Here is a 24,684-nt window from a genome sequence, read left to right as displayed (position 1 = left end):
CTCGCTCAGGATATACATTGTAATGTCACAGAAACACCACAGGACGGACCCACAGGGTTGAAAACCACAAATCTCCCCAATTGAGCACCATCTGCTGGGTTTATGTTTCTTTTACACCTGAATATAGTGTGCGAACCGGCCATGGTGGGCTACATTTTCCTAGCAACACTTAAACAGTGGGTTATTAGGCTTGATTTGAAATGCATTCTCTTTATTTTTGTCCATGTTTCTCTCTCAGATTGAGAACATTGATGCCTGTCTGGGTTTCCTGGCTGCTAAAGGAGTGAATATAAAGGGACTTTGTGCTGAAGGTAAGACGAGTCTTAAAGTGTCAATTATACCCAAAGGAAAATGTTCTGTCATCACTTACTCTCATGTCATTGCAAACCCACAAGAGCTTTGTTCATCTTTAAGGCACAAATGAAGATATGTTGCAATAAATCAGATTGCTTGTCCCCCTGTTCAAAGCCTCCATTTCAAAAAATTAAATCCATATAAATTGAGTGGTCAAATACAAATCTTCCAAAAGAAATCTTCACATATACTTTAAACAAATTTTATTTGAACTTTAATTGACTCTTTTTTGATCAGTGAATATAAACAAGCTCAACCACACCAAACAAATGGCTCTGGCTCAACCAAAACAAATCTCATTAGTTACTGAGAAAGCTCAAATGTACATTGTGACATACACAAATTAATGTTGCAGGTTCCCACTAAAGTTTAATATGCACTGTGACATACAAGAATCACATTGATTCTCGTCAAAGCTTAAACATGGACTGTGACATGCAAGAATGAATCTCAATGGTTCTTGTGAAAGCTCAAATGTGCCATGTGGCAGAGAAGAATGACTCATTGGTTTTTATTGAAGTTTAAATGTGCACCGTGACCCTCTAGAATTAATCTCATTGGTTCTCGTCAAAGTTCAAACGTGCACTATGAAACACAAGAATTAATCTTATTGGGTCTTGCGAAAGCTCAAATGTAACATGTGACAGAGAAGAATGAATCTCATTGATTCTTATTTAAGCTGAAAGTGTACCGTGACACACTAGAATGAATCTCATTGGTTCTTACAAAGGCTCAAATGTAACATGTGACATTGAAGAATGATTCTCATTGGTTTTTGTCGAAGATCAAATGTGCCATGTGACATGCAAGAATGAATCTCATAGGTTAACATCCAAGCTCAAACATGCACTGTGACATCCAAGAATGAATCCTATTGATTCTCACCAAAGCCTAAACATGCATTGTGATCATAGACTGTAAAAGATATGGACCTAGTATCCGTGATGTCACCTATAGGTTTCTAAAGAACCCAAAAGAAGCTACCAGTTGGCGTGGCCACCCATTGCCATTTCGTTCGCGCGTCATCACACAAACTGGGGAATACCAAACAAGGGCAAAGAGGCGGAGCTACAAACGCCTGCTATCATTTTGATTAGACAGGCTTTTCTATGGGAGAAATGCTTATTTACCTGCGACTCGTTTTTCTTCTGACCACATGTGCTTGGTTGTGTACTATATCAATAAAGTGTTTAGTTTTTTAAAAACACTGCTGTAATACTTCAAGCCTCTTAATACTGTTGTCATAACGTTTTTCTACAGGAAGAAAACGCAAATTAATTCCAAACACTTCAGATATAGTCCGTGTAGGTAAATGCAAGGCTATTGATGAAATCCAGGAATAACACTGCATGCCAACATTTCAGATGAGCCTACAGCTAATCAATCTGTCAGATTCTAGAGTACATTACTAGTCTAAAGAAAAATATACATGATAAATGATCTTAAGTAAAACAAATACATTTATAGAGATGGTATATACGTTTATAAATTCACTCACCTGGGAAATGGAGGCCACGTGAATGGTTTGTGAGCACAATTAAATGCTCACAGCATGCCATATTGTCTGATAATAGTAAGAAATAATTCCAAAAGGCAACTGACTGTGTAAAGCCACATAAAACAAAACAAAATTACGATGTATATGCCGAGTTCAGCAGCTTATAAGCTGTAGGTGAAGTGATGGCGACCAGCGAGACCTAGCTGTCACTCAAGTGGCAACGCCCTTAATTATGCAGACTTAATATAATCTATTATAAAGGAAACAGATGACTTATAAAAAAAATCACCCCCTCACAGTTGTCATGAAGGGTAATATTAGCTGTATGAACAAAAATAGTTTTTTGTACCAGGCTGTAAACGCCTTTTTTGCTGTAAAGTTGGCCATTTTAACAGTGGACTCAATAGAAATTTGCTCTTTATTGAGCCAGGACTAAGGGAATTTCATTAAATTGCAGTTTCAGTTACTTCTGTATTTGCTTCACGAGGGAGAGTGGGAGGTTTCCGCTTAATTGTGACACACAAGAAAGAATCTCATTGTTTTTTTTAGAAGCTGAAACAATCACTGTGACGTACAAAAATAAATCTCATTGGTTCTCACTTTCACTGGGTGAATAGACTCTCGATCTCAAATTTCTTTAACAATATCATCGTTTGTGCTCTAAAGATGCACACATTTCTAAAGGATTTGGAATTTGAATTTTGTGATGAACAAATCTTTTAACTAATATAAATATTTGAATCCAAATGTCAGCTACATTCTGTATTTACCTCTCTACTCATCCACAGAGATCCGCAATGGGAACCTGAAAGCCATTTTGGGGCTGTTCTTTATCCTGTCACGCTTCAGACAGCAGACTTTGAAACAGGCCTCCAGCAATGTTCAGAGTCTCCAGCACAGCCATGGATGCTCCAGTCCTGCTCTTTCTCTTCACAGTTCTCCTGTCAGCTCTCCCTGCCCATCCCCTATCCAACAACACTACACCTCATCTACACCTGCACAGAAAACACACACAGACCTGCAGTCCAGGTGGGGGATAGCTTCTTCACAGGCATAGATGGCATACCTGCTGAAATGCAAATTCAAGTTATTGTTGTATATATGACATGATGAGATTTTAAAATTCTTGTTTTTAATTATTCAAAAATTCTTAATTTATTATTATATTTTGTAAAATCTTTTTTATTTTATGAAATGATACAATGTGACGTGAAAAGGTTGCATTGGAGTTGGTGTGACCATAGTTCTTGGTGGCTTTATTTTACTTTATTTTTAGTATTTTATTTATTTTTTCATTGTGAACGTTTACAATTTATTTTAGTATTTTTTAAAATATTTATTTTATTTTTATTTTTTTCATTTTTGTTGTTTTATTTTATTTTGTTTTTTTTATTTTTAGTATTTTATTTATTTTTCAGTGTGAATTATTACAATTTATTTTATAATTTTTTTATATTTGAAATTATTACAATTTAGATGTTTTGTAGAAGTTTTAGTCCCAATTTAAGCATGATTTTAGATACTCTTAATAGGCTCTTTTTCAATCTTTTGCTTTAAAGTTTTACACCTTCAGCATTTCCAAAAAATACCCATTATTTTTTTCCATTTCAAACTCAAACTTTTATTATTTAATGTAATTATAAAATAGTGTTTATACTATTGGTTTTAATTAATAATTTATTAGTATGAATTAGGTTTTAGTTCTTTTTAATTTAGTTCTTTTTTTTAATATTTTTTAATGAATTATTATTTATTAATTAGTAATTAATATAAATAGTTATTATTATATCAAATAAGCATTTATTTTAAAGCTAAAAATAGCTCTATTGACTTTTGTTTCATTTCTATTTTTCCAAAAACTGAATCTTTTTCCTGCATGTATTTATTTATTTATGAACTCAAACTTCTATTATTTAGTGTTGCTTTAAAATTGTTTATATAGTATTGTTTTTTTTTATTAATAGTTAGTTAATATTCATTATTTTTGCATTTATTTATATGAATTACTATAATTTAGTTAGTAATTAATATAAATATTTATTATTATATAAAATTAGCATTTATTTTTATATAAAGTGTAGTTCTAATGTAATTTTTTAAAACTCCGTCTATTTCCTGCATTTATTTATTTATTTATTTAATTGAATTGTAATACTTTATTGTATAAAAAATCAAATAAAATAAAAAATCAAATAAAGACTAAACAAAATATTAACATTAATATTAATACTAAATATTAACAATCATGGAAACAATCATGCCGTGCCTTATTGTCCCACCAGTGATGATAAACAGCCATATTGCACTGCTATGAGTGTGATATTAGCTTTATACAACAGTTTGACGGAATCGTGTATAAAAAGAAAATCAAACACAGAAAGTCTACAAATCCTTTTGTATAACTATCTACTTTCTTTCACCATTCATTCACATTTGCAGCTGACATAAGTACAGCAGAAGCTGTTACTAATTCACCAACCTTCCTTTAAAGCTAGTATCTGAATGATTCTCTAGCATACTGTCTGAAGTGATGATAAAGCAGGTGGTTTTGATGGCATTTTAAGATTATAAGGCTGAAATCTATTATTTATTTACTTATTTATTTATTTATTTATTTATTTATTTATTTATTTATTTATTTGAATTGTAATACTTGATTGTAGTTAGTTTCCATGATTGTTAATATTTAGTATTTATTTTAATGTTCATATTTTGGTTATTCTTTATTTGATATATTATAAATTTTTTCATTGTTCATTTTTTCTATTTAACTCTATTTATTTAATTGTTTTTCATTTTACTATAATATAAATAGGTATTATTTTCACTTTGAATCTTATAAACTGTATTCAGTTTCAATCTAACATTCTTTTTCTAACTGTAATATTCATATTTTTACATCTTTATTTATTTGAATGCCATCATTGATTACACCTCTACTATTTCTAACACTTCTTCTTTCTCCATCCTTTCTTCCTTCTCTTTTCTTGTTTCCTTCGACCTCAAGTCATCCATCAAAAGTCTCCAATCAGAAAAAATCCACCAGACTCTCGGTTGCTCAGAAAAACAACACTAGGTCTGCTTTCCACATTTCTAAACATCTCACTGTCGATTATTTACTTTTCCTTCTCCTCATTAAACAACAGCACCATCTACTGGTGATCTTCTGTAAATACCCAATCATCTAATGGGTCTTTGAGGCCAAACAAGCATGTGAATCCCCTTCAATAGTCATTTTGTTCTTCATCAGATGATCACATGTTAAAATAAAAGGTTGCTGAGGGTTGTTTATATAATTCTTGTAGCATAAGTGGTTATTGTTGAAAGAAAAGCATGAGTTCAATCTGACTGAACTTTTCTGTCAGGCTTCAGAGTCCCTCATCGAAGGCCAGTGGAGAAAGCAAACCTCGAACCGGCAGCACCAACAGACGGAGTCAAAGCTTCAACCAGTGTGACCGGTTAAAGCCGCCAGTCTCTGCCTACGTTCATGAAAGAGGTTAGTTTATTTACACAAAGCCATGTGTGTGTGTGTGTGTGTTATGTAAGAATATGTAAGCTGTTGTATTGCAAAAGTGTTGTATTGTTCAAATGAGACATTTTTAAACATTAGGACACACCGTCTGAAAAATCTGATTTATTGTTGTGTTTTTTATTAGAATCAACTGTAAAATGTTCTCCTGGTTTAACTTTGTTTTTTGCTCGATTTGCTTTTTTTGTAAATATAACTAAATGTGCTCATTGTAATTATTATTTTTATTGTTGCTATTATTAGTCATGCATTTTTTTATTATATAAATATTTCAAAAACCCTAAATCTTATATTTACAAAAATATTTTTTTAAGCGTTAAAATAATTATATTAACAAGTATAATTTATTATTTTTATACACAAAGTTATATACATTTTTAGAAATTTAAATATAAACCAAGAAAAAAGATATTTAGCATAATAATAATAATAATAATACTGATAATATGAATTGGAATATGGTAATATGTGAATATGTTGAAACCATATATGTATAATAATGTATATTTTTTTATTTTTGTTTTGAAATATTCAAATTGGTATATTCCTACTGATATTATTATTATATATGTATGTATATTTTTACATTTTTATTTTAAAATAATCATATTCATATTGTTGTATAGTTTTAGAAAACTCTTTAAAAAGTACTCGTATGGTATTTTTTGTGTTCTTTTTATAAAGACAGCTTGGATAAGTATTATTAGTAATACTACTTCATACTATTGCTTATGGCAACGCAGTGACGCTATAGGTAGTGCTGTCGCCTCACAGCAAGAAGGTCGCTAGGTTGTTGGTTCGAGCCCCGGCTGGGTCAGTTGGCATTTCTGTGTGGAGTTTTTATGTTCTCCCTGCGTTCGCGTGGGTTTCCTCCGACATGCAGACATGCGGTACAGGTGAATTGGGTAGGCTAAATTGCCCGTAATGTATGAGTGTTTGTGTGAATGAGTGTGTGTGTATGTTTCCCAGAGATGGGTTGCAGCTGAAAGGGCATCCGCTGCGTAAAAACGTGCTGGATAAGTTGGCGGTTCATTCTGCTGTGGCGACCCCGGATTAATAAAGGGACTAAGCCAAAAAGAAAATGAATGAATGAATGACTATTGCTTATTTTATATCATCTTTCACTAGTTCATGTTTATCTAAAAAAAAAAGTATTTTTAACTCCAATTGAGTAACACAAACCATCCTCCCTCGACTTGTTCAGTCTCCGAGTTAAGCAAACCTTCATAATCTTCAATATTTTATGATTCTGTAATTGCATACTCTGTCGTCGACACATTTTTGGCGCACTGTTCTTTCATTATGGGAGGCTTGGATTACACACTTCAACGTTTAGCTATTTACCGCGGTCCTTTCCCTCCTCGCATGTCACATAGTTGATGACAGAGAGTATGTGGAATTTTGTATTCAAGCCATTTTTATAAAGCCATATAAACCAAATTTTCCTCATTTGTACATGCGTGTTTTCATGCATGGAGAGGTGATTGTGTGCTTAACTCTGGTGTGTTGATGATAATAAAGTGTTTACGGCTCACTCATTCAGCACTAATTAGTGGACTTGTGGTAAGAGACTTGTGTGGAGAGAGAGAAAGAAAAAGAGACATTTTAGTGAAAAACTGAAAGTTCAGTTAGTGACTAACTGAGATCAAACGGCTCGAAGAATCCGCAAGCAAGATGAGATTTTCTTTAAGGTAAGGACTGCTAAACTTGATGCCACATAATTTACATTTTGGTGTATATAGTTTTAAATAAATAAAATAAAAGAAATAAATTATAAATAAAAGAAAAAACTGCCGGTTTAGCAACACAGGGAAATTTATACTGTTGTATTTTATGGCCAATTTTAGTTTAAGTTCTAAACATTATGTAATATGTAATAATATAATATGTAATAATATAAAATAATATAATATGTAATAATATAATATAATATAATGTTAAATAAATTTGAAAATAAATTATATAAACATAAATTTAACAAATATTATATTACATTATTTCACCTTATATAATATAATATAATATAATATAATATAATATAATATAATATAATATAATATAATATAATATAATATAAGGTGTGATAATGTAATATAATATTTGTTAAATTTATGTTTTATATAATTTCTATTCAAATTTATTTAACATTGCATTACATATTTTAAGCTATACATTTTAATTTGTTATATAATATAGCGTCAATTAAAATAACTACTAATATAATACAATTATTATTCATATCATCATTATTCTTGCTAGTATCATCAAGTTTTTGTACATTTTTATATCTGCTCTTTGCATTGCTATTTTGACAGAAAACTTACAATTTGTACGATGTTTAATCACATTGTCACAAAGAATGCTCTCTGCAAATTGCTTATTTTTATATAACCAAAATATAAATATTTTAACAGTCTCGTATATCAAGAAATGCTCCCTACTTGCTAACAACCACAGGGGAAAGACATTGGACCTCAAAATAATATTAATACATCACTGCGCATTCTTCAAATATTTTTCCTCATAGTTCATGCTTCTTTTTCTCAGCTCTTCAGCCAATACGCTTTCATATTTTCAGACTCCCACGGGCCTCACATTGCTAATGTCTATGTGCAACAGCTTGACTGCACTTGTTAGGTTGTGAAAGATCTGAGCCACTTTTTTTGGCCAGAGTGACTATTTGTCCCTCTTCTTGGTCAGTCCTCAACTCTTTTAGTAGTTAAATGAATCAAGTCAATGCATTTATATTTGGATTATTGTCTGCCATCTTAAAACAGTTTGCATAATTAAGACTGATGAAATTGATTCATTTATTCATTTTCCTTCGGCTTAGTGCCTTTATTTATCAGGGGTCGCCACAGCAGAATGAATCGTCAACTTATTCAGCATATATTTTACACAGTGGATGCCGTTCCAGCTGCAACCCAGTAATGGGAAACATCACATTCACACACATACACTACAGACAATTTAGTTTATTGAATTCACCTATAGCGCTTGTCTTTAAACTGGGGGGGGGAAACCAAAGTACCCCGAGGAAACCCATGTAAACATGGGAAGAACATGCAAACACCACACAGAAATGCTAACTGACCCAGCCGGGACTCGAACCAATGACCTTCTTGCTGAGACAACAGTGCTAAGCAATGAGCCACCATGTCACCCTGGTGAAATTTATTCAATTTATAAATATTGTTAAATATTTTTCGCAAATATTTTAAAGGGCACCTATGGTGAAAAATCTACTTTTCAAGCTATTTGGACAAACATATGTGTATATATAGTGTATAGACCAGGGGTGGCCAACCCTGTTCCTGGAGAGCCACCTTCCTGCAGATTTCAGTTGCAACCCATATCAAACACACCTGAACCAATTAATTAGGACCTGAACACCACGTGATAATTATAGGCAGGTGTGTTTGATTTGGGTTGCAACTGAAATCTGCAGGAATGTGGCTCTCCAGGAACAGGGTTGGCCACCCCTGGTATAGACCATCATATTGGGGTGATACAAACACACCTAACCCTTTTTTTTTCAATTTAACAACATAAAAACGGTGGCCCAATTACAGCGGTTTTCAGACCGACCGCAACTTTACGTAGGAGTGTGGTCCCCCCGCTCACCGAATTGATTGACAGCTGCGTGCATTAACATGTTCCGGTAGTCACATGTATATGTCCACAAGACCAGGCAGACAACCGGGAATAAAAGGTCTGTTCTGTTTGCTAGGATCAGCAATCATCATCAAATGTGATAAAGAGTAAGTTTTACATGTTTAAAGTGTTTTAAAACAGTGCATGTGTGTAATTAATTACAGCGATTTACTTCAGCTTTACTTCATCACCACAGCCGTGTGTCAGAAAAAAATTTAAAGGAAAACGCTTCAGTCCCGGTTTGTGGAAGTTAAATCAGGTTTATTTTGTACATTAGCATAACAGATATCCACACAACAGTGGAGGTTAGCCTGCATCCTGACACATTTGAGTGCAAAAACAGTGCTAAGCTAAGCGCGCTGTCTGTCTGCCTGCCTGCTTGTATGTTTGTGTGTGTGTTTGTCAGCTGCGGTGTGCGTGTGTATCTCTGTGTGCGTGTGTGTGTGCGTGCGCGTGAACTTTGTAACGATATTGTGTGTGACTCATCAATGCAACTTCACAATACTGATAATTTTAAATGATTTATTTAAATGATAATTTAATGAGTCCATCATTTAAAAAAAAAAGCTTATTTATTTAACCCTAGATATTCACCACTGTGAGACTGGCAATATATATGTGGGCCACGTAAGTTTGACCTATCTTGACCCACATTTAAATTATTTTTGAGTAAGTTAAAAGATTCTACCAATCAGGTCACTTCAAGAAAAAAAGCATGCCCATAGCATGCCTAAAACCCAACACTTCATGGGTTTGTCAATTTAATTGCAGTCGTGACACTCCAAAATATTTGGTGAAATTCTGTATTATTAACTTGGTTCAAACTTTGACCTGATATGGTTTCATGTTGGGCCCTTGTCTGGAAGACTTGGTCCAGTCATGTGCTGTAATTCACTGCGGCATGTGGGCCAAGCAAAAACTAATTATGTGGGCCAGAGCTGGGTCAGAGAAATTTTGCTATACGGGTAGACATTGCATTATATTGTCATTGTCGGTTCCTGCATCAATTTCCCAAGTACTAAAGCAGTTGTGATTCCATGTAATGTTCTTCTATTAACAGAGAAAACAACTCCATCGCCCATAATGGTTGATCATGGACCAATCAGCTCTTCCATTCCTCCACCCAGCTGCACCAGCACTGCTTCCAAACCCTGGAGAAGCAAATCTCTCAGCGCTAAACACACTGCCACGTCCTCCATGGTCACGGTTAAACAACCACCGCTAGATTCCCTTGAGGTTCCACCTAAAGTGATCGCCCAGAAGTCCATGCTGGAAAAGCTCAAGCTCTTCAACAACAAAACAGGTTCTAGAGCATCCAATGTTGCCAGTTCAGAAGATGTGATCGCAGTTGAATTAGAAGAAGGTCCGATTTGTCCCATCCACCCGCGAAACCAGCGGCCTGTTACTCCCACCAGTTCTGGAAGCACAAGTCCCAAGCTGGCACTGAAAGGCATTGCCCAGTTAACAATTGGAAGGGCTTTAGCACCCAAAATGGCCTCAGCAAAAGTGAAAGAAAAAGTTAAAGAGAAGCCAAAGCTTAAAGAGAAAGAGAAGCCCAAACAGCTTTCTGTTTCAGAACACCTTAAAGGAGATACCAAAACCGATGGACTTGTACTTGAGTCTAAGAAGTCTATTCCCAAAGGAAACAAAGCAAAGAAAGACATTGCCAAACCAGCTATTAGTGGAATTCCCAAACCAAGCCAGGCAGGAAAAAGCTCAACTCTAAATAAGGCTGTAGCTTCGCCCCCTTGTGGTGTGGAGGGAGATCGGTTACGTAATGGAAGGATGGGAAGCTTGTCTGTACATAAAGGCCAGAAAGATAACAGAAACTGCAGCTCTGCTTCTAGCTTAGCTTTTTCAGAGGGCAAAGGTAGCCAAGACCTCACCGCTAGTTCGAAGACCAACTCAACGGCCAGTAATACGGTCAGTGTGCAACTTCCACAGCTCCAGCAACAATATAGTCATCCCAACACGGCCACTGTTGCCCCATTCATGTACAGGTGACACTTTTATGTATTATCCTACACACTTTGTTGGACTATGAAGTATGACTCTGAGCTTCATCAGCCCTGTATTTCTGTAGGTCTCAAACAGAGATTGATAAGAGTGGGTTTGTGACAAGAGTGGAGGACAGGAGGGAATGGACAGGACTGTGCAGCAAATCTATCCATACTTCGCTTGAAAACCTGTCAGGTAAACATTGAGCATAATTATTGAGTATAGAAAAATGTAACCTGAACTGAGACAATAGCCCCTTTCACATAGTGATACCGGTAAATATCCAGAAAATTTCCGGAACGACTTTACCGGTATATTCAAAAAAGCGCTGTTCACACAGGCGAGGACGTTACGGAAATTTTCCGGAAAAGAGCATTCACACATACCGGTAAATTCTGACATCATTCACCACAAATGAGCTTTAAACGCTGCGCTTGTATTTGTAAACATTTGACTAACTTACAAACTCTGTGGATGATCAATATTGTGAACAACTTTCGCAGGATCACTTTCGCATGTCGAGATGTTCATAATATGTGCGTGTGCAGGCGCTCACAGGCTGTTTCACAGGCACACGCAAAGCTTGAAGGTAAACAAACAACGGCTTATCATAAGCATCTCATCGATGATTATTTACACAGTTGGCATTAAGAAGAACATATAAACGTGATCTGACTAACTTCTAGCAGCTAAATGTGTCTGGAAAAATATTCAAAGGCTTTAATTCTCATAAACCGCGCGGACGTAAATGTGTCTGACTGTTGTGATTGGCTAAAGCAGATGTCTCACGTCAGCACGTTCTAGACGTGCACGTGCTTATTACGGGAATCTTCCTTCTGCATTCACACAGTGCAGCATTCCGGCAAATTGCCGGTAATGTTACAACTTCTCTTTTCGGAAAATAGCCAGAACGAATTTACCGGTATTTTCAAAAAGGACCTGTTCACACATACAACCTTTCCGGAAAATTAATTTAATTTTCCGGAAAGGTCTGTATGTGTGAAAGGGGCTAATGAGTGTTAAAGGATTAGTTCATCAAACATTGAAAATTCTGTTATTAATTGTTTATGCCAGTGCTTCCCACACATAAACTTTACTTGGGCACACAGCCCAGGTATAGTAGTGGCCATCCAAGTATATTTAATGAGACATTATTATCATACTTTTACAGTTTTATGTATTCGGCCAGTATATCCTAACATCGATTAAGTAGTGGAAAATCATCTCTCATTTACCCATTTTGTACTGTTCATTTCATGTTTGTGACAACTGTCAACACTCCCACAGACAATCTCACATGCTGCAGAGACTCACAGCACCCACAGAGAGGTGCCTTTTTTGGGATCTAAGAAATTAGTCCGGCTGGGGTTTCTACATTTCCTAAAATGTCTAGGATTCGACTTTTGCTTTCGCTTTCGCCACTGAAAAAGTACATTAATGCTAGTATTTTTTTCCCACTATTGACACGCAATATAACATTACAGCAAGCTGATTTAATATTATGGTTTAAAAGCTAACTGCACAATAAACTGCTAAATGTAAAAGTATAAATAATATGATTCCTGGCAGTTCTTCTAATCTCTCAGAGTAGGCTAACATGTCAAATTTCATAGGTGGGTCATAGGTCAGCACCAATGTCAAGAGCAAACCTACACCCTTTTTTAAGCCTACTTTCGCTTGGCTTCACAGCTGACTGTAAACAACACAGAAAAACTTTACTATATTCCGAGAGTATGACATGAAATAATAGCTAAATTGGCTGCAAAATATTTGTACACTATTGGAAATGGTTAATCAACTAATTCACCTTGTTTTATTCTTGTAATTAATATTACTTTATTAAGATATTGCCTGTTTTACTCCTTTGTTGTAATTTATTTCTCATTTGCTGTATATTTTATTAGTTTAATGATGTCAATATATTTAAATTTAACTTAAATGAGAGAATCAGATTTTACCTATCAGTGGGTGCACTCCTAAATAGCATAAAAATAAAGGAAATAATGGATTTCTTTTTTATTTCAACAGTCTTTTTTTTTATTTTACCCATTGAAAGAGTGTAAAACGGTGTCATAATAAATGCCAATATTGTTAAAAATCTAATTATGTTTTGTTTGTCACATATAGTTAACTACTTATGTGATGTGGGTAAAAGGTGTATTTCAATCCCACTACCACCGTGAGTATATTTCAAACCTGTGGGAAGCACTGGCTTACCCTATTGCTGTTGAAATCCCTTAAGACCTTTGTTCACCTTCATAACACAAATTAAATTATTTTAGATGGAATTCAAGAGCTCTCTCATCCTCCATAAACAGCAATGGTCCCAGGATTGTTTAAAGTCCAGAAAAGGAACCAAAATCATTGTCAAAACATTCAGTGTGACTTCAGTGGTTCAACTTTAATCCCATGAAGCTTCAAGAACTCTTACATGTTCCGCATTGTATCTGGATGTGCGTTTACTTTGAGTAAGACCATGGTTGTGTGCTGAGCTACTGACTCTGGTAAGATAGTGTACTGCCTGTAGTAAACTCGCACCCTGACAACCTGACAAGAAAGAGAAAATACAGGTGAACAAAGAATTGTTTACAGTTTATTGGTGCACAAAATAGTTCTTGGAGCTTGATTTGAGTACAATTGAACCACTGAAGTGACATAAAATGTTTTGACAATATTTTTGGATACTTTTCTGGAACAACATGGCACTGTTGCTGTCTACGGAGGATAAAGAAGCTCTGCAATTTCATCTAAACTATCTTAATGTGAGCTATGAAGATGAATGAAAGTACATAAATACTGCCTTTTTTCATGGTTTGTACGTAAGCAGAACTAGTTCCAGTTTTTCTTCATGGAGTGACAATACAGATACTGCCACCTGCAGGTGTGGAATATATATTCTCTCGCACAGTTGAAGAATGTATGTTTGCATGTAAGTCATCTATTTAGTTTGTTCACACACACCTTTTCGGCCGTTGCAAGACAGCAACACAGCCGGCTTTTGTCACCGCTGTTCTTTGACATCAGCTTTCTGTGTCCTGGGCTTAAGACAGTTCTGAAGGCAACCCGGTAGTTTTGGCCAGTGAGTGTATGTTTCTAAACAGCCTAATATCCCACAACCAAATGTCCCAGCAGCTACACAACATCATAAGACGTTATCAATATTACGTTAGATTTAGGTCATGAGATAAGGTGACCAAAATTCAATGTCTAGCCAGCATCTAAGGGCAACGTTCGTTTGACGTCCAATAACGACGTCAAAGTTATGATGATATTAGGTCGATTTTATGATGTGTTGGAAAGTGACCAAAATCCAACATCTGATAGATGTCATAATGGGAACGTCCACACACAACATCAAGGTGTAACATGAGTAGATGTTGATATTTGGTTGATTTTAGATTGGTTTTAGGCTGGACGTTGGACATTGACGTCAGCCTGTCATTGGGTTCTAATGTCAACCAGATTTTCAAAATCCAACGTCCCCACAACGTTGGGGTACATTGGGGTACAATGTCAGTATGATGTCATGTTGATGTCCTGTGCCTGTAAATGTTGTAGTAGTGTTGCTAATTATAGTCACTAATGTTTATCTACCTATCTATCTATTCATCTTGTATAAAACAACACTGATAATTTATGAATATTACACAGTATTTTCCAAGCTCTAAGGCCAATGTCAGACTAGTGTGTGAGTGTACAAGAAAACAAAACAGCTCTCATCTGCATGTAAAAGGCTATGGATGTCAAGGAGCTGCCAAGGCCTACCAGCATGAGTGGATGTGTGTGTGTGTGTGTGTGTGTGTGTGTGTGTGTGTCCATGTCCTTTTTCAGTCTGTCAGAACTTTGTGTAGAAAGAAAAACTCTTCTCCACAGGGGAAGTTCCCTGGGCTGGTGTAGACTTGAGAGATGTTTTCTGATTTCCTCTCTCTTTTCCATGGAGCAAAGGAAAAGGCAGGAACACCGTCACAAGAGCTTCTTTCACAAATCAATCAGCTTATTCTCAGGATAACAACTCTGAATGTGTCAGACAGACCATTTAGTCATCTTAACAGACGTGTAGGAGAGTCTAGAACACATTGCCACCGGAAAAAGCACATTAGTAAAGTTTTTGACCAGGACAAAGAGTGTGCAGGAAGACCTAAATGAATCGATGGACCAAACAGGAAGTGATTGTCATTTGGTGTCTTCTCAAAAAACGAGGGTAATGGAAGATGGCTCTTATAAGGACACCTTAGAGGACTCCTCCAGTCTGCGAAGAAAGAACAGGGTTCGGGATTTTAGCAGTTCTGGAGGGCTTTCCACATCTTCTGAACTGTTTGCTGACCACACTCAGCCTAGGGTTTTAAATGAAGGGGAGGTCAACACCTTTAGCTGTGTGTATCAGTTGCATCTGAGCCAGCACTCTAGTGTGTGGGATGGAATTGCTCGGGTTAATGAGGAGATCCTTCTGACCATGTTGGACATGTTTGAGAAGCATGAAAGTAAGTAGAAGTGTGTGTTGGGCAAATGTGTTGGCTTTAGGAGGAAAGTAACACACATTTGTTATTTGCTTTTGGGGGCATTTTGTCAGCTTTTTATTGAAGGTAGCTAGTCGTTTACTTGTGTCATTTACAGTTACTTGTGGCAGTAGATTGATTGTAAATGTTGTGTTTTGCTAATGGGTTCTTTAGCGCCCCCTAGTCAGCAATTGTATTGTAAGAATGTATGGTAAACAATAAGCCAGAGGTTTTTAGTCCCACATCCTGGTGTAAGGAGCCCCATCCTAAAAAATTGAATGGTTGTTTCTTGTATAAAAACCCAGTGTATTAACTGTGAACAAATGTATCTTATTTATGGATCTAAAATATTGTTTGAATAATATTTTGTGTTATTTTAATCCAATTTATTTTATTTATAAGTTTTTGTATAATTTATTTTTCCCAGAGATGGGTTGCAGCTGGAAGGGCATCCGCTACGTAAAAACTTGCTGGATAAGTTGGCGGTTCATTCCACTGTGGCGACCCCGAATTAATAAAGGGACTAAGTCGACAGGAAAATGAATGAATGAATGAATGTATAATTTATCATTAGTAGTAATAGTAGTAGTAGTAGTAGTAGTAGTAGTAACCAGTGGTGTAAATTAACAAATTACAATGTTACAATGTTCATGTTGCCTTTATTCGTTTTTAAAATGGGTTTATATAGTTTCTAATTGCACATTTTTTGATTATTAGTTACAAAATTAACTTGTTCCCTTGGCAATGCATGTTTATTATTTGAATTTTGTTTTTAGTTAACAGTTACAATTAGCAGAGGGCAGCATGGTAGCTCAGTGGTTAGCACTGTCACCTTACAACAAGAATGTTGCTGGTTTGAGTCCCGGCTGGGCTAGTTGGCATTTCTGTTTGCATGTTCTTCCTGTGTTCAAGTGGGTGCTCAGGTTTTTCCAACAGTCCAAAGACGTGAATTGGACATACTTGGTTGTTGTGTATGAGTGTGTGTTTGTGGATGTGAGAGTGTATGAGTGTTTCCCAGTACTGGGTTGCACCTGGAAAGGCATCCGTTGAGTAAAACATGTGCTGGAATAGTTGGCAGTTCATTCCACTGTGGCGACCCCTGATAAACAAGGGACTAAGCCAAAGGAAATTGATTGAAAATGAGTGAATTAGCAGAAATCTATCACAACAACATTTGACTGGAAATATTGATCTTTGTCTGCTAATGTCACACCCTGTTAGCATTTTAAGTTCAACACGCACGCTGTGTTATGAACATAAATCTCCTTAAATAATTTATCAAATTAAGCCAATGTCAATCTAAATGCTTTATTAATGTATAATCTTCCATATCTGAAAGGAATAGCCTTGAGACTTAGCATTAGTAGCATTAGCCTCAGTCAGGAGTTCTGAAAGAGTCTATTTGTGTGTGTGTTTTTACAGCCTCCAGGAATGTACTGTACCACGCCACTCATTCTTTAACACGTTTTACATCATGTGTGAGTTTGTCTTGTACTTTCTAAGCCCCTCGTGGACCCCTCTTGATCAGTAAACAGTCGCTAATCCGAGCCGCTAAATCCCCTGTCACCTACAGCATACAGGGCTTGTTTATTTTTAAGCAGCGGTTGGCTAGCATTTCATACACTAACATTGGTGCAAGAAAACAAAAAGCTCTTTTACTGAATGCTAGGAGATTTAAAAAGGGGCAGAGTCAGCGCTGCGATGCTAATACACGGTTACTTCATTTAAACAATCCTGTGATTCTCTGTGCGTTTTTTGAAGCGTTTTAGGAGTGTGAATGTGTGTTCGGACATGCCTTAGAGATACAGTAGCAGATGTTTGTAGACTGTGGTGATAATGATGAATCTGGTTTCCTCAGGTGAAGACTCTGAAACCAAGAGGCTCCGGACTGTGAAAAACATTGCTGATCTGAGGCAAAACTTGGAGGAAACCATGTCCAGTCTAAGAGGGACGACGCACATCAGTCACAGGTGATAACAGCATCATGTGTGTTGTGTTTTTTGTTTTGTTTTTCGTGTGTTTTTGGTATTTTGTGGAATTTTGTGTGTTTGTGGTCAGAAGTCTTACACATAGGTATACTTTAAAAACCCCCTATCAAAAGTTTTTGAAACTGAGCTTCTATGCAGTGTGTCACAGCGCTAAGTGAAAACATCCAGCTGAGGTTTAAATCTAAAAGTGCACCATGTTTAAAACTATTGATTCTTTAGCAAAATAGTCGACTCAGAGTTGAATAAATGAATTCGATTTGGGTTCGAATCTTTTGCCTGAACGCATCAACGTCGATACGGTACATAACCAAAAATGTAGTTCCAGATCCAGTAAAATATGAACGCACTTTCCATTCAGACACTAAAGGAGCGGGGGGATCATGGGACTGATCATGACGCGAAGATGACAATTACTGACAGATGGAGGTTCGGCTGCAGGGAATAAAGGCTTAAAAAAATGTAATTGTCATTTCCTGTCTTTTTTCTGATTTTGATACAATACGTGTGTCAAATATGTTTGTTATTAATGGAAGGAGCAATCAGTGCAGATTAGCAACGGGCTAAGTAGGGGTTTGGGAACAAATGAATCACTGAACGAATCATACGGGATAAATAGGTAAAAAAAAATGCATATTATAAGACAATGAAAGTGTTTTTTTGACCTTGCATGCATATCAGCCTGTTGTTGAAGACCCCAAAACCAAAATATGACCATTTAAAATGCAAAATAGGGGCTCTTTAAATAATTTTCTGTGTTCAGTACAGGTTAAAATGGGTAGCAGGTCAGGAATTGAATGAAATGTTTGATTACCACAAAATATATTTTGACTTTAAAAATAAAGCAAATATATACATTTTCCCCACTAAAGGTTTTACAATTTTAAGCTGCAAATGTTAAAATTTGACGTTTTTGTCATGTGAAAAAAAGAATTGCAGACATATAGCTTGGTATGTTGCAGTATTTTGGTGAATTTTGGATAAATAAAAAAAGAGAAAAAGTAATAAAAGCAGAAAGGATATAAAAATAAAAAAAACTGAATCGCAGAATAAAAACTGACATTTCATGGTAATTAAATAAATATTTAACGACAACTGTATACTAAAATTGGAAAAAAGTAACCAAAACAAAATAAATATACCAGAATTACTCTATACTGAGCCATAAATCTTCTAATCTCCTCACCATGACTTATGAACACTAAACGTTGCAGTTTTGTTTTCAGATCAATATTCTGATTTTACTGAACAATTTGTTTGTACATAACTCCCTTGCTTAAATAAAACAGTTTGTTCAACAGTTCTATCTGGTTCTTGAATCTGATTGGCTAATAGCTGTGCCAGTAACTGCACTTGTACCGCCACTTTACCTTTCACCGTTGTTTATTACTCCACCCACACACAGCAACATTTTATTGCTGCTGCTGGACAGCATAATGTACTTTTGAGGCTTTTTTGAGTTGAGTAGTTGTTTAGATTGCAACTATGCAGTTTATTTATGATGATAGTGCCTATTTAAAAATATTTCTGTGTTTACGCATGTATTTAGCGTTTTTCCTTATTGCAAGCACAACAGCAATCTGGTAGCGATTGCGCTGCTTTTTTCAGGGTTAACTATTGTTATATCCCGATTGCAACAGAGAAATACTGTAGACTGTAATAGACTGTAATACAGTGGGGAGATATCTCTGTGGACTGATGGCATTTCATGTTACGTTCAGCTTTTTAATCTTAAAATGTCAGCAAAATCACCTGTTTTGTCATCACTTTAGACATTACACTAGAGAATCATTTAAATACTAGCTCTAAAGTGACGTTGATGAATTACTAATGCTTCTGCTGTTCTGACATCAGCTGCAGATGTGAATAAATGGCGGAAGAAAGTAGTTTCTAATACAAAAGGGTTTTTAGACGAAGGGTTTTTGTCAAAATATTGTATAAACGCAATATCTTACTCGTAGCAGTGCGATATGGCTGTAAATCAGCACTGGTGGGACACTAAGGCACACACAACTCTCAGCAGTGCTGATATACAGCCACATCGCACTGCTACGAGTGTGATTTTGCTCATATATTGGTGAATTTTGGATGAATTAAAAAGAAAAAAAAGTAACAAAAGCAAAAAGGTTAAAAAAATGGCAAAATCTGAAATGAAAAATAAAAACTGACATACATTTAATGATAAATAAATAAATATTTAATGAGAACCTTTATAGATACTAAACTTAAGAATTGTTGGTTTGCCAAATACAGTTACTGCTATAGTTTTAAATTAAATTACTAAATAAATATAATATAAAGGGTAAATTGTAAAAAAGTCACCAAAACAAAATACATATAGACCAGAATTACAAGCTATACTGAGCCATAAACCTTCTAATCTCTTCAGCATGACTTATAAACACCAAACTTTGCAGTTTATATTGCAATATATTGCTATATTCCGAAGCTTTTACAGAATATTTGTTCATAAATCATTTCCTTGATTATATAAAACATTGTATTGTATTTTTATGGTATTTATTTCTTTTAATTTCAATCAGATTTTTTTCTGAAAAAGAGATTCACAAAATCACCTCTGTAATAAAAACATTTGACTTTATTAAATGTGTATAAACGTGTGATCCAATAATGAAACAATGTATTTATATTAGTGCATATGTAATGATGAAAGAAGAAAAAATGGCTAATATGCTCATTTAAAAATAACAACTTAGCCAACTTGCAAAATAAAAAGCTTTGGGTTTCTTAATGTAAGTCAGTCAAGCAGTGTTTTGGCTTGCAGTTCAACATGACATTAATAATGAGTGGCACAGTTCAGAAAGTGGCCTGTTGTGTCGGGTGTCTGAACTCTTTTATCTTTTGTGGACTGTTAAACTCTGGATGGCATTGAGGAGGACAGTTTGATTGGCGTTAGGAGCTGGTTTGGGGGTTGCACACTTTTTGTCTTCGCCGTGATCGGTTTGATGCACGTCTCGGTCTTCCAATGTACAAAAGCTGGCCGTGAAATCAGTAGAAGCCTCCTACCGCTACTAATGCTGCATTAAAAGCCTAGTTTGATGTTACATTGGAACTCAGTGGATATACAGAAATTTGCCAGAAATCCAGTGCTGATATTACTTAGTGCTTTGCTTTGGGACAAATCTTTGGTTTAAAGTTTAAACAGAAACAAAACCTGTCAGTATTTCGTGTTATGGCAAACCTGTGTTGTTTTGCTTTCTGCTCTGTAGATTTGTACATGTAAATGAAATATGTTTTTTTATTTAAATTTTAAAAAAATGTAATAAATGTTAGATTATGAATATTATAATTTCAGACTGTATTTTTAGACCTTATAAATGAATAATTCAATTATAATTATTAAACAATGCTTAATTAATGAATGTTGCCAGCAATCGAGCACAATTGAAGTTATTTCCTTCACAGATGTCCTTTGCAACATACTGTATATAAATATAAATATACCTAAACATGTAGGTAAATATTTAATTTTTTAGACATGCCTCTTGCAATGAAATATATATATATATAAAAAATAGTTTGTGACCTAAAATAAGAATGATAATGTAATTTAAATACTAGATTAGAAAATAAATACTGTTTATAAATATGTGAAGACATCTCCTCAATTAAAAACAATTAAAATAACTTAATGAATTTATTACAAACACTTAATTTTAAATTTGTGTGTGTGTGTGTGTGTGTGTGTGTGTGTGTGTAGATGCAATGATTAACCGATTTCTCTATTAACCTCGCTTTAATTTATCAGAGTTAATTAATTGTAAAGGCTTCTCCACACCGCATTTCTTCATGGAACAAAACTGCTAAAATGAAACAAATACGCACGCACACTGGATTGAATATTTATTAACTAAGGGCCGTTCATATATTGCATCTTTTGCATGCGCAAGTTTGTTATTTCCAATGGAGGCGAATGACCTGTGTGCTCATATAGGGAGTGATGCACTCACACTTTCCAGGCACACCTAGTTGAAAACATCTAAACTTTACAGAATCAGCTTCATGCTTTGTATGGAATTTACACATTTCTACTTGCGTCAAAAAAATTTAAATACCAAAGGTTTCAGACAAAAGTTTTGTTCTCTTTAAAAGCACAATACTTTCAGTACATTCCATTACACATGATTGAATACTTACATTAGATTTACACCAGACAAATAGTATTTTTATTTATTATTATTTTTATTTATTTATTCATTGTTCTGTCATTTATTTTCAGTTTAAAGTTATTACTTTTGTTTAAATGTCAAAATGTCACCTTTTTTCACTAATTTTTAAGTCCAAATAAAATGGACTATTGTTTCTTTTTTATTATTATTTTGTGCTGTATTTATTGGTTATTGAGTAGCAATAAATAACACTTTAAAATATAGGGAGTTTTTATGTCATTTTTATAAACTTGTAGTGTTTTGAAATTGATGAATGCATAATAATGGTGATAACCATGAAACCGTGATTATTCCTCTGACTATAATTGTAAAACCAAAATCTATAATCGTTGCATTACTAATATTGATTAAAATATATGTTTGTCACCATCTTAAATTTGCCACCTGTTTATTAGTTCTTCATTGATTAAAAAATTTAGTAAAAAATGCAAACTCTTTTTAAAGAGAAATCTTAACTCAAAATGTAGCCTACTGCAAAACTTAAGTTACAACAATTTTTCAAGAAGCTAATTTATTTGTACAGTATTTATTAATATAACAAAAAGCCCAAAATATGACAAAATAATAAATGAAGAGTTTTGAACCTGATGAAATCTAATATACATATGCACTAAAATGAAATGTATTTATATTACATTTTGAGATGAGATTTTTATTATTAAATTCTACCTATTAAATATAACATGAGACTTTACCTATGGTTTATTTTCTACACCACCTTACAGCACCCTTGAGACCACCTTCGACAGCACCATCACCACGGAGATCAATGGCAGAGCTCTGCTGACCCTCAGCTCCTGCCCCTGGAGACTGGGTTCCTCCAGCCCTCGCCTACAAGCTGGTGAAGCCCCGTCCTCATCAAACACCTTCATCCAGCACACAAACCCTCAGCAGGCCTGCGCACACGGCCTCCAGCTCTCAGAGAAGGTGGAGGAGCTGGAAACCCCAGGCTACAGGAGTGATGGAGACGTCTTGGGCAAGAGCATCAGGCTGGATGGCATCACCAGCGGGTGAGTGTGGCTTCAAGCTCAACTTTTTTTTGTAGAATTTGCAGTGTACAGGATGTTTACAGTGAAACTACTAAGATAATTTTAACAGGTGTTTATATTTCAGGTTATATCAAGTCTATTTAGGATACCATGCAGGGCTCTATTCTTACCTCGCTTTTAAATGATCTAAGATGATTGAACAGATCCTGGATCTTTCAATTTTGAGAACTGATTTCTGACCCTTTTGGTTCTTCAAACTAGTTTGCAGATCTATTAATCCTCGAAATCTTGATTAGCAATGCAACAATTAGTTGATGGCAAAGCAACCTAATGACTTCATTTGACTAATATTCATTTATCCATGTGAGAAAAATGTCACAAAACTAATGGTAAACAGTTGTGTATGATACGCAATAACTTTCCACATTTGTTATGGGCTGCAGGCTTTACTCCTCCATGTGTCAAGAATATTTATCAACTTACTTAATTTTGTAGCAGGTTGTCTTTGGGATAGTATTCAAGCTTTGTAATCTTGTAACGTAAGGCATAACTGGTTATTTAAATTCATTTATTCATTATCTTGTTGGCTTAGTCCCTTTATTAATCTGGGATCACCACAGCGAAATGAACCACCAACCTATCCAACACGTTTTTACGCAGCTGATGCCCTTCCAGCTGCAACTCATCTCTGGGAAATAATTCAATTAATTTTTCTTCAAAAACCATTTTGATATTTGGTAAATGTCGAAAACTCGTGCTGCATCAAATCACTAGCTGTCAAAGTGTGTGCATAACTGCAATAAATTATTATTCCTTTAAAAAATAATAAGAATTTAGCATGTCCATACACCTCCAGAAATTGTACTAAAGCTGGGTCGGTACCTTTTCAAAGTGCGCTTTTGTATCTAAATTGTGCATATTGGTATCTTAAAAGTATATCTTGCACTCTAAAAGTAATTTTTTTTTCTGCTTATTCTATCTACTTAAATTGAGCTGAATCCACACAATTATTGAGGGTTTTTTTTCGGGACAACTTAAATGTTTTATGTTCAATGCACTTGAATTTGTAAAAACAATTAGGTTAACTTAATCGATTTGTGTTGGACCACCCTAGTGACATTACTTGTATTTTTATTTATTATTTTTACTTTTTTTTTTTGGAGTGTAGATAGCAGTTTATTTTTTATTAAGATTTTTAATTAAATAAATGTTTTAAATATCTTGCTATTTAACCCAATTTAATCAATTATATATACAGTTAAAGTCAGAATTTTATATATATAACTATTGTAAGAAAATATCAGCAGTTGGGTACTCTTAGTATCACCTTTGCTTGAAATTACACAATCTAATCCTGTTTATATGAAATAAGTTTGCTACCGAGCAGGTTTGAGCTACAAGACCTGTTGCTGACAACAACTGTTGAATGAATTTTGGAGAACAAAACAATCCTGTATACGAAGGATACGAAGAACAGACTTCAGGATGCAGACAAACAAACAAGCAATAAAAATAAATAAATAAATCAGTTACAAATTTTCAAGTTTCCCAGTAAATTTACAGCTGCTCACACCAAATCATACAAAACTTTGACGTACTGTATATATTAACAATAATAAATCAATTTCTGGTTATTTATTCTTTTTTGTTTAATTTATTATTATTATTATTATTATTATTACTCAATCAGGTGCTTTAACACGTTAACATTGTATTTTCGGTAAGGTGATATTTTTTATGTTTTCAGTTGCAATTATTTTATTATTTGGTCAGTTCATTTTTGTTCTATTTTCAGTTGTGTGTTTGTAGTTTCATTAAAACAACATTTTGCTTTCTTAATATTTTCTTTTTAAGTATTTCTATTAAACATTATGGTAAAATTGAGTAATTGTAGAAATTATTAACTGCAATTTATAAGTTTTTTGTATTACCTGATTTAAGTATTTTCATAGGATTGCCTGAATTAAAGAAATACATTTAAACATGTTTTA

At 34.7% G+C, this 24,684-nt stretch overlaps 1 protein-coding gene across 24 annotated transcripts in view; it reads left to right on the top strand.

Annotated features, from left to right (window-relative positions):
* Positions 1–24,684, top strand: part of nav2b (neuron navigator 2b) — a 159,163-nt gene that overhangs the window by 42,533 nt on the left and 91,946 nt on the right. For 9 of the 24 annotated variants that reach the window (XR_012400329.1, XR_012400328.1, XM_073942954.1 and 6 more), the window contains 8 exons: positions 239–311; positions 2,641–2,881; positions 4,860–4,928; positions 5,218–5,348; positions 10,096–11,035; positions 11,119–11,228; positions 17,388–17,499; positions 22,430–22,714. Coding sequence is in view for 22 of the 24 variants with exons in the window: in XM_073942954.1 (XP_073799055.1) it covers positions 239–311; positions 2,641–2,881; positions 4,860–4,928; positions 5,218–5,348; positions 10,096–11,035; positions 11,119–11,228; positions 17,388–17,499; positions 22,430–22,714 (1,961 nt within the window). In the remaining 2 variants the exon portion in view is untranslated. Of the gene's footprint in view, positions 1–238; positions 312–2,640; positions 2,882–4,859; positions 4,929–5,217; positions 5,349–10,095; positions 11,036–11,118; positions 11,229–14,862; positions 15,515–17,155; positions 17,276–17,387; positions 17,500–22,429; positions 22,715–24,684 lie in introns of those variants that run through there. The other 15 variants (XM_073942957.1, XM_073942956.1, XM_073942953.1 and 12 more) reach the window with 3 other exon arrangements.

This window comes from Danio rerio, chromosome 25 (assembly GCF_049306965.1).
Source record: "Danio rerio strain Tuebingen ecotype United States chromosome 25, GRCz12tu, whole genome shotgun sequence".
In the NCBI taxonomy this organism is placed as follows: Eukaryota; Metazoa; Chordata; class Actinopteri; order Cypriniformes; family Danionidae; genus Danio; species Danio rerio.
The sequence above is the reverse complement of the archived record's forward strand: the minus strand, read 5'-3'. Positions and strand labels throughout refer to the sequence as shown.